The sequence below is a fragment of the Rhea americana genome, unplaced genomic scaffold (genome assembly GCF_003343005.1).
Source record: "Rhea americana isolate MKP2758 unplaced genomic scaffold, rheAme1 scaffold_278, whole genome shotgun sequence".
NCBI lineage: Eukaryota > Metazoa > Chordata > Aves > Rheiformes > Rheidae > Rhea > Rhea americana.
In genome coordinates this window covers 104,657-115,806 of record NW_028186399.1, presented here as the reverse complement: position 1 = coordinate 115,806, position 11,150 = coordinate 104,657, and the positions used below count along the sequence as shown (strand labels likewise).

At 43.3% G+C, this 11,150-nt stretch overlaps 1 protein-coding gene across 3 annotated transcripts in view; it reads right to left on the bottom strand.

Moving 5' to 3' along the window:
* Positions 1–2,527: 2,527 nt before the first annotated feature.
* Positions 2,528–11,150, bottom strand: part of SLC1A6 (solute carrier family 1 member 6) — a 31,289-nt gene continuing 22,666 nt past the window's right edge. The window contains exons 10-13 of one of the 3 annotated variants that reach the window (XM_085308483.1): positions 10,086–10,220; positions 8,941–9,044; positions 4,882–4,918; positions 2,528–4,218 (exon numbers count right to left, since the gene is read on the bottom strand). In XM_085308483.1, coding sequence (XP_085164609.1) covers positions 4,914–4,918; positions 8,941–9,044; positions 10,086–10,220 — 244 coding nt within the window. In that variant the 3' untranslated portion in view covers positions 2,528–4,218; positions 4,882–4,913. Of the gene's footprint in view, positions 4,219–4,881; positions 4,919–8,658; positions 9,045–10,085; positions 10,221–11,150 lie in introns of those variants that run through there. The other 2 variants (XM_085308482.1, XM_085308481.1) reach the window with 2 other exon arrangements.

Sequence of the window (11,150 nt, the reverse complement as noted above, 5' to 3'; positions counted from 1 at the left end):
GTGGCGGCGCGTGGCGGCGCGTGGCGGCGCGCACGTCCGACCGCGGGGTGCGGGGGTTCGAGTCCCGGCTCCGGCGGAGCGGCGGCGGATAAGTGAAGGGAAATAGGTTTGGCAAAAGCCAAACATGAAAAAGGAAAAAGGAAAAATCAGAATGAGCGGGGACGCTGGGCAGAGCACCGCTGGCAGTGTGCGCCGCTGCGGGCCAGTGCCAGGGTGGTGCTCTAGCCTGAGGTGTGCCCGTAACGCTGGCTGGAACGAGGCCCTGCAGCTGCTGTGATCTCTCCTTTGAGGCCTCCTGCTGCTTCTGTGGGTGGCCGCCGTGGCCAGGAGCGGCTGCTGAGGAGGTCTTGTGACTCCTGTGTGGGTGAGATGGGAGGCCCGCGCCTCAACGAGACGTTCTGGAAGAGAGGCTGCGGCCTCGTGCGCTTTCTGGGCCCCTGTGGCAGGGTCACCCTCTCCCTGCGGAAAGGGCTCTAGTCACGGGAGCCTATGAACATGCCTCTGGCCACTGTCCATAAGGATTTTCCAACCTCATCCTCACTGGGTCAAGAAGCGAGATTAGAATCTAAGCTAGACCATCAGGATTCTTTGCCTTCTCCAGATGGGTGGACGCTAGTGGGAGGACAAGGAAACAGAGGGAAGCGTGAACACATAAAGATAATTTCAAGCACAGTTCAAGGCACTTTGCTCAGATGTCGTGTTTTGGTTGAATTGGGGTCCTTTTGGGACAGAGGTCTGCGAAAGAGGCCTTCAGGCTGAGGAGAGGTGAGGACTACCTTCCAGCAAGACTCRTTCACAACAGGAGAGGATTTAAGGATTCGAGACAGCTTTCTGTGATTCTCCTGGAGCAAACTGTGTGGGACGTGGTGACTGAGCCATCCCAAATGTCAGGCAAGCAGAATGAAATCCACCAAGTCCTGCTGGCCATCACTGAGGAAGCTTCTGATCTTAATGATGCATGCCAGCACCATCTTTCTGGACCTCAAAGAGGCTTCTGCTACTTGTGCATAGAGGTAGGATTGTGCAGGAGGGGCTCAGCTGGATTTGGTAGGATATACAGTTACTGCAAATGACCTCCAGGTTCTGGTCTTGATAGAAGACCAGCAGCTCAGAAGTCTTGGGGGAACCTTGAGTAAGTAAAGACCAAGCTAGACTCTTCTCAGTGATATCCAGTGAAAGGGCGAGAGGCTATGGGCACAAACTTAAATACAGGAAATTTCATTACAAGAAATAACGAAAAAGCTTTTTTACTGTAAGAGTAATCAATCACTGGAACAGGTTGCTCGGAGTAGTTGTAGAGTCCCCATCCTTGGAGATATTCAAAATTTAACTGGACAAGGTTCTGAGCAACCTGCTCTAGATGACTCTGCTTTGAGCAGTGGAGTTGGACTAAATGATCTCCATAGGTCCCTTCTAACCTCAATTATACTGCAATTCTGTGATTCTATAGTAAAGAACTATGGGTTATGTTGGAGCCACTGCAGATAATTGGAAAAGGTGCATATAAGCATGCTCCATGCTAAATTACTTGCATCACATAGGAGAGTCTGCAGAAGCGAGACGGTAAGAGGTGTGGGCTTGGTTGCAGATGAAGAACACATCCTGATCCCCTCCTCCAGGAGAGGCTCAAGACCCCTGCAGAGACCCAGTGCAAACCCCTCTAGAAAGTCCAGAGCTTCTGGAGACAGGGTGGGGTACAGGGTCAGCTTGGGGTGTTGGATCAGTACTGGAGCATTGGCAGGATAAACTGGTTGATGTACTCTTCCCTAAAAAAAGAAAGCATTCTTGTAGTTTTCCCTTTGKCTGCAAATGCTCTAACACCTTGGCCATGAGTTCATCCCGATGCCAGCCACAAATCAATTGGTGGCAGAAAAGCAGACATCCAGATTAAGTAGTATCCTTATTGGGTAGTGTGACATGTAGGGCTGAGGGAGACAATCTGACACTTTTCACCCACTGCCAGGCCAGGGCTCTTGACCTAGGTGAACTAGATGGAAGAGGCCATCAAGTGGCAGTAGGATCTTCACTAAGATCCTACTGTCTAATGAGCGTTGATGCTGGATACTTTTTCCCTCAGGGAGTGAAACTTTCTTGTCTTCAGGCAAAAAGAAAGGATACCCAGGGAAAGGATACCCCAGCTTTGACCATTGCTCAAATACCATCATGCCATTAATGCAGCATTTGACAGAGAAGTCTAAACTCATTATTGCTGAGGCTCTGAGACCTCTTCCACATAACCTGCAGAGGTTTGTGTAGATTTCCCAGACAGAGGTACGTGCATACATGCTGTATTCTCTATAGAAAGTAAGCTTGTGCATCTCTGCTAGATTATAGGCATATGCAAAAGGCAGCATCAAAGCAAAAGCTTTAGGAGAAGGCCTTGTAAGAATTTGATTTCAGTATTTGACCCATGACAGGTACGCGGAGATAAGGGAGTGTAATAAATAATGCTTAAGGTAACATCCCTAACTTTGTCAGGTCATGCTTCTGAGGAAAAAGAATAGAAAAAAATCATCATGGAAAAGCATCATGGAAAAAAATCCCTTTATTTTTCAAGTATGCAAACTATTAACACTGAAACTCAGCATGAAGAGAAAGCCCTCAAGAATTAACATAGTCAACCTGCTGGAATGCTATAAACACGCTATGCGGCAGTGAGTTCTGTTTCTGTCTTTCATCCTTGGGCAGAGCAAAAGAAGGACAGACAATTTCAAGGCAGATGTCCTGGGCAGATGTGGCTCCTGAAACAATGTACATATATCACATGTTCAGGTCCTTTGCAAATATTTAATGTGACACATTGCCTATTGCCTGAAAATCCATGTTCTCCATGATTTTTTTTCCTTGAAATTCATTTTGAAAAGATGTATCTTGGTCAAAAAGATCCTCATGTATTTATGCATTGAGAAAGCTCCTTGCTTCATCCCAAATATTGCCCATCTAATCATTAGGAATACRCAAACTGGAGAATAACACAGAAAATTTCTGCAAGTAGAAGCTGCAGAACTGCAGTAAAGAAAAGATTCTGTAAACTCTCAAATAACTGGCAACTAAAAAAAGACATTTGATAAAATGATTTAATGTTTTCAGCCACCCAGTTTTGAAGGACGAGTTAGAACAAGGGCAACCTTGAGTTTGGAAAGAATACAAACACTTCTGTATTCTTGGCTGTAATTTTAAAGCCTCCCTCATTGCACAGTCAGACACAGCAGGGACATGGGTCCTTGGGACATGTCCAGGGAACTCAAAGTGAAGAATTCTCTCTACACATTGAGAAATTCTAGTTATGTCACCAGCAAGTACAACTCAAAATCAGCATGGATAATTCTTCCTGATAGAGCTTCCTTTGGAAAGCTCATTATTGAAATGAGGTAAAATAGCGTGTAGTCTTTTAAGGATGGAGTTAGTCGGTTTAATCAAGTTGGACATCGAAACTGAATACGCAGCTTTATAAAGTAAGTTTAGTATTGCCTATTCTTGGAATAGCTCTAGCAGCAAAAAATTAACTCTGTGTGTATGTGTGTGTTTGTGCACCTGCCACTTGCCTTCATATATATATGTATTTATATGTTTATGTGTATATATATATGTGAATTTATGACAATACTTTACTGTTTGGATACTGTAAACAGAAAGACATTATGTCAATCATAAATTGGTTAACAAAATGGGTAAGTGCCAGAGCTAAAAAATAGGAGCTGAATTCTGAAATTGCCCACATGAGAGTGGTTTGCACCAGCTGAAAATGAGGCCTCTACTTATCTATGCTCCATTTCTAATATTACATTGAAAGCAGGAAATCASAAATGGAAAAGCTTGAAGTGTCATACTTTGTGTGAACATCTGAAATGCAATGTGGTATGGAGAGCCCCTCTTGTTACATGAAAACAGGTTAGAGTCCTGATGAGTTTATTAAAGTATCGTTAGGATCCTTTCAGATAGCTTTTTAAAATGATCTAGCTAAAAGGACCCTTTGTAATATCTCTAAACCAGAAAGGATGTGTGTAGATTATAAAGCTGGAAGGGACCCTTATGATGACGTAGTTTGACTCTCTGTATAATCCAAGCCATAGAACTTCCCAGAATTAATTCACATTTGGACGGGAGTCCAGTCTAACAATCTTTTCTTCCAGTTCAGCCATTCCTTTTGCCCTTCATACACAGTAAGTCTTTTCTGGATTAGAATTCAATGCTTTCTTGACAAGTTGGAGAAATAGTCTGGAAAGAAAAAAAAAAAAAGAAAAAGCAATTAAATATATAATTTCTTGTACTCAGATAGCAATAATCAACTGCACAAACACAGGCTGGGAAATTACTAACTATGCAGCAATTCTGCTTAAAGTTATGTAGGGATTATCATGGATCACAGCCTGAGTGGACTTGATGCTATCATGCTGATGTGAAAAAATAAAGCACTTTATTGGATTTTTATAACTGTTCTTTAGAAATGTTTAGACTCATGTTACCATGTCGGTAGATCTGTAGTAATGGTAAGTTAGTGCTATCTTTAGTCCACTGTAAATACAAGCTAGTGCAACATACATCTTAAAACTCTTGATTAAGATCCAGTCTTTAGGTATAATCATCTCATCCAGGTTAGAGTCTGACCTCACTAAGGTTTAAGATAAACTGAACAGACTTGAATTTGCTGCGTGGAAGCCTCATGGACAGTTACCATGATCAGTTGATGAATGATACTCTGTTAAACTACGGTAACTTGAGTCTAAGATCTAAAATTTACATGAAGTACTCTTTCCTCGGTGCTCAGCACTAATAAGTCTTTAGCTGGATTATAGTGTCAAATTTTAGTTACTCCACTTTAAGAAAGATGTGGAACAACACGGAAAAAGTCCAGAGGAGAGGAACGTGAATGATTATTACCTGTGAGGGTATACTGAAAGAACTGGGTCTGTTTAGTCTAGAAAGGAGAAGAGCAGACATTATAATCGTATTCAAACACGTTAAAAATGCTGCAAAGGGGAGGATAGTGACTTGCTATCCTGCTCAYTGGGACAGGACAAGAAATAATGTGCTTGCATTGCAACAAGAGAGATTTATGTTAGGAAAAACTGTACTGAAACACATAACCTAGAGATTGGAAGAGCTTTAACAAGCACCTTTTGGCACTAGCCCTCCTGCACAGGATGGCCTAGATGACTTTTGGGGGTCTCTTTCGGCTCTATTTTCTATGATTCTTACTAAAGACAGGAAAAAAAGAAACAACAACTATATCATGAAAGTAACAACAATTGCTCTATTCCTGTAATTATGGCCAAGAAGATTTAGGCAGGTGGATTTTGTTGCCTCTTAACATTTCAAGCATCCCTGAGTGATGTAATCCTGTGAGTGTTATTTACAGTCCCACTCCCAGAATTACTGTCCTTCTAGAAGCTACTCTTAAATTGTGAACCTTTCTAATGCTTTACTGGAATGCAGAGCATGGCAAACACTGCTGTGAACCAAATATTCTTTTTTTCTGGAAGGCTTAGTTTTGCCTCAAAAATTGATCTCCAATAAATTCATGGAAAATTATGAATAAGCATGTTAATACATAATGCTTGTCTTGTTCTAGACTTTGCAGCCTTGATGTTGTAGCTATGTTTCTGGCTAAAAATGTGTTCTGCTGTTCCCCAGTAAGAGGTTATGCAGCAGTTTACATCTGCTTATTTCAAAGTGTTTTGTCAAGAGGATTAAGTAAATCCTGTTAAACAGCTGTATACATTAAAACACAGATAGAAAGTCACCTGTTTAGGGTGGGTGGTGCAGTTTCGTGCCTGAGATGCTTACCTAGAGGTGTGGTGAGCCTTCCCTGTGGGATCCCTGACCGTGGGCATATCTCAGGAGGTTAAGGATAGGAAAACAATGTTATCCAGCACTTCATTGGTCCTCTCTGAGTTTGTTAGAATGACTTTTTTTTCCTAGAACTGGGCTGTTATGCAGGAGGTTATAGTCTAACCAACTTAATTTTGTTAAGTAGTCTAATTAAATAGTCTAATTCAGGCCTTACCTCTGAGAAAGCCCAGACAGGAAAAGTGTCTCGATGTAACTGTAACTAAACATTTATTTATAAAAGCCAAGGCTTATACAAATTGACTGATAATCCTCTCGGTTTGGTGAACAAGGGTCTGATTCCCTCTGAGCCTCAAAAGGGGGAGGAAGGGTGCTCTRCATCAGCTAAAGCATGCAGGAAGTCAAAAACTGTGCATCTAAGAATCTTTGCAATTACAAAATAGGGATGAGATTTGATAAGAACAGCCAGCTACATACTATATGACAGCAGCTTGACCTCTGCTAGGGCAGACCTGATGTCAGAAGAAGCAAGCTGTCTCCCAGAGCCAGGAGAGAGCCTGCTCCTTATGTTCAGGSGCTGGCTACTTCTTCATAGAGCTGCAACTCATTAGAATCTTTCCTGCTCTGTTGTCTGTTTTTTGTTTGAAAGAGACRTATTTGCTCATTTATCTCAGATTCCCGAATATCTTCCAACTCATGAAAACAGAGAACTGTTTGTCTGCAGGATGTGGAACTGTGGCAGCACCAATAAATRTTATACTGCAATTCCTGAAGGACCAGTAAGAAACACAGGATCTGGTGTTTCTGAGCACCTCAAGAAGTGTTTTACAGACAGTGTAGTTACTGCTGAGAAACTAACTTTCCTTCCTGAGGCATGTTCAGATGCAGCTCTGAGTGTATGGCTAGGGGTTTTGGATGAAAAGGATCAGCCTGAAAAGTGAGCGTGGGAGAGGTTTAATCAATATATGGAGTTTGAAGGAATGCGTAGACTAATTGATATCCTCAAGTAAAAGCTGCTCAGTTTAGATAGTTTGGCTGTGCCACAAGAGGCTGCTTACTTCCRTTTCTCAGCTTAGCTATTTCTAAAGCAGGGCTGTTACATTTAGTAGCCCCAAAACTGTAGATCCTTTCCACCTTCTGGTTGTATCCAGAYATTAAATTCATGGATGTGGAGATGATGGAGCAAGTCCCGCTGATTCTGTTTACTGAAGTGAGAAATGCATACCATGTTCCTGGCCACTCCATGGTGGGAGGACAGAGCGTGGATGAAGCAGGTCCCTATTTGTTGCTTGGACCTCTCTGATATGCCAAATGTCACATGGGCTTATGCCCAAGTGTGTAAAACAGAAGCTGAGCTCCATTTGGTAGGAACAGAGAAATATAACCTGAAGGGACCTCTGTGTTTATGAACTAGGGACCTGRCAAGCTTGTACAATTGCCAGAAAGATGAAAAGTGGCTGTGTATTATCTATAAAAGATGATGAGCTGTAGAAAGATGGAGATATTTTGAAGCAGACTCTAGAGCAATGTGACTGAATATTCTGTGAATGGTAGCTAAAGATGAGCAGAGGAACTCTTTCCTCAGAGCTTTACGCTGAGGAATAAAGCTGTTTTCTGAGCGAATCTGGGGTAGCAAGGAGTCATTGCTGGCATGGTGGTACCTCCAGCAGCTCATGCAGGCAAACGGTGCTTAAACTTTGTATTTCTCCTTCTAGTTTCAGCAGGAGGAGAACTGCTTTCCAAAAGAGATGAAGTTAACTGCTGTTCGAGCTCAGTAGAGGGAAGAGCTGGCTCACAAGYTAGATTATGGCACTAATCAATTCTTTGTTTACGGCTTTCATAATCCTTTAGCTGCTTCCATTAATGCAAAACTTTTGACCTCTGTTTGTGCTACCAGCCAGCACAGCAAGCCTTGTCCCTGCTGTATGGTCCCCACATTTCTTCAGGAGTTGAGGGACTCTAATATCTACATTCACAAAGGCTGCTAGAGAACTGAGAAGTTCTTGGGAAGCTTTAGCAACATAATGTGCAAACACCAGGATTGTGAGAAAGGAGAGCACTACCTAAGCACATAGCTGCTATTGCAGATGGGCTGGGGCTTGTGCTGCGGTGGGCAGCACTAGCAGACTGCAGGAGGGACGTGACCCTCCTCTGCTTTCCCTCTGGCTTCTGTGCTGCCGGTCAGACTCTTCCTGTTTGTCAAAAATTCTTGCCAGGAGTTGAACAAGAGTGCTGGGATTCTCCAGARATCTCTGAACAGCCTATGCTAAAAGTGTCTCATTCTTGGGAGAAGCCACTGACCAAGAAAGGCTTCCCTGCTGTGCAGCTGTATCTTGCAAGGAGGAGACATCAAGGCAACATTTTCGTGTTAATCACAGGTGACTGTATCACAGGTGACACCATTTAGCTTTGCTCAGAAATGGGGGAGCTCCTAATCCAGCTCATTCATTTTGTATTCAAAGCTAGCTCTAGAACCCCAATAAGAATGACTAAATCAGGCTTTTGTGGAGTAAATCTTTCTTTGCATTTACAGTATTGTGACTTGAAATTAACTGTTCTTTACCTGGAGACTGCAAAATACCAATGAATACCAAGGCAGATGGTGGCTKACAGCTACTTTAAGTCCCTTTGCTTTTGCATGCCAGGCATGTGTACAAGGCAGGTAAAACACAAGGAGGTTACACAGTAACTAGTCTGTGACTCTGAAATCAGGGGAAAAGTAGTAAGAGCTGTAGCAAATTTCTAGTCAGTAGTGCATAGGATGGACTAATCAGTCCASCTTCTAGTTCCTTATATACTATACTTGCAGCACTTGCTGGTTCTCTAACAGCAGGTCCCAAGAAACAGTCAACTCTAAAGTAAGAAAAAGTTTAATTTTCTCTTTCCAACTGATGATGAAGATGAGAAGAAAAGGACTAGGAAAGGCTACATATGWGGAGAAGATTGGGGGTGGGGCTGGATCTTGGAAAGAGGATTTTTCTCTGTCCTCCACTATAGATTTCTGTTTCAAGTCTTGACTTTTTTACAGCATTAATCTGCACTCTGCTGCCTGATTTCATAGTGCTGTCTCACTCCTGTGGTGCTTGTGCGTGCTGTTTTGTGGGCAGACCAGGTGGGAGGGCTGCTCTTTCTCCTCAGTCACAGAATTACCAAGTTCGCAGTCCTGTGCATCCAGCTCATGGCGGGAGAGATGCTCCACAATGCCAGCACCTAGAGAATCCCCCAGGACATTGGTGGTTGTTCTGAGGCGATCCCTGAAAAATCAAAGAGAAGAAAAATGAAATACAGCTTCTCAGTGTYAGCTAAGGGGGTGAAGAAACAAGGTTTCAAGAAACACTTGTAATGAAACTTCACTTCTCATGTTTCTCTAATAATCAGCACTTCAACATTGCCAGGAAAATAGCTGATGAGCTGAACACTTAAGGTTGCRCAGGCAAACAGGGCTTATAAAGCTGGAGGCTTTTCAGTTATGGCTCTTTGAATGACTCCTAGAGAGCTGTCCTTGATTGTTAACCCTGAGCTCTGCAGGTGCCAGCCTTCATATTCATTCCTGTTCCATTGCATTCCCCATTTCTTACTGTAACATTTTAAATTTCTCACAAAATAAGGGAAATATTGTTTTTACGATTTTACATAGGCAGCTTCCTCTCTAAAGGTCTTCTCTGGTCTTTCTGCAGACTCATATGAGCTTTGTAATGTCAGGCATACTTAGGTTGCTTTTTTTCTTTTTCTTTTACAAAAAAGTGCAAAAAATCTGATATAAACATATGAGTTGGTGCAGCTATAGGATCAAATCTTCTAAGAGARCTCGTATGAAATTGCTTGTCCTAAGTTTTAAAAGGGAAAGATAGCAGAGATGGAGCTGGGTAACTGCACCCATCTAGACACTCCTCAAYGTTGTACAGTCCAGTCTTATCCCACCTTCCTTCCTTGGTAGGACAGAACCATGCCTCTGCAGTGTGAACCTGCATATTACTGGCCCAACCTGTACCTAAAGGTCTACAGATAGTTTCTGCATGTCTTTCAAGATAAAGCAAACTAAAGCCATTCTGCCTGGTGACCAAGCTGATCTGCAAGTGACCTCTGGTGCCTTGGGTCCCTGAAGTATGTGGGGAAGACTCCAGTATGAGCAGAGAGGGCTACTGTGCAAAGGTCCCATGGATAAAGGTGTGTTTTGACATTAATGATACAAGTTAAGGAAACTGCTTGTAGCAGATACACTGGGAACGCGGATGAACTCTGTAAGCACTGGCAGGAAGCACAGAGCAGTACATACTGTTGAGCAGAAAACTTACAGAAACCAGTCCACGGCGATGATCAGTGTAATATCTTCAGTAGGCAGCCCCACTGAAGTCAACACTATGACCATAGTCACCAGTCCTGCCTGGGGAATACCTGCAGCTCCAATGCTGGCTGCCGTGGCGGTGATGCTGGGGGGAACAGGAAAGCACAGCTATCAGCAAAGAGAAGAAAAGAGGTAATCACATCTGTGAAAGAGCAAACATGCATTTAATTAGTGCCCAGCCAGCTCCCAACAAGCACCCAGTGATTTTGTGGGAACATAATCAAGCTACGAAGTTATTTCCCTTGTATTTCATGCTTTCCTCAAAATTCCACCACTAACCATCTTTTTTATTAGAATGACATGAGCACTGAGAAATCACATGCTTGCAGCAGACAAACATGCTGCTGCAGTTCTGTCCCTGCTATAAAGCAGTATRGTCTGTCTGCACATCAGTTCTTGCTAGTGTCCCACAGGCTTCTGCCTCATTGGGGCAAGAGTAAGTGATTCCTCAGTAAGGCCTCCCCCTGCTAGGCACCCAGCCATAGCAGACTGCATACTGCAGCCCTAGCTAAGGGACAGCCCAGACCTGGAAATGCAGTAGGGGCTGAAATGAAGCCTTAAAGATCACAGAATCACAGAATAGTTGAAGTTGGAAGGGACTTTTGAGATCATCTAGTGCAACCCCCCTGCTCAAGCAGGATCTGCTAGAACACATTGCCCAACACCCTAGTGAGGTGGCTTTTGAATATCTCCAAGGATGGAGACCCCACAGCTTCTCTGGGCAACATGTTCCAGTGCTTGGTCACCCTCCCGGTAAAAAAAGCTTTTTCTTATGTTCAAATAGAACTTGTGTTTCAGTGGGCCCACTGCCTCTCATCCTATCGCTGAGCATCACTGAAAAGAGTCTGGCTCCATCCTCTTTACCCCCGCCCTTCAGATGTGGCACCCAAACTGTATTTGTTTCTACAATTGGAAGTTTCACCCTCCTTTTCCACACACTTTTTTCTCGTCATAGCTTCCAGGCGGAAGAGGACCCTGACTGCACCTCAGCTAACAAAAATGGTGTCCCTCCTCC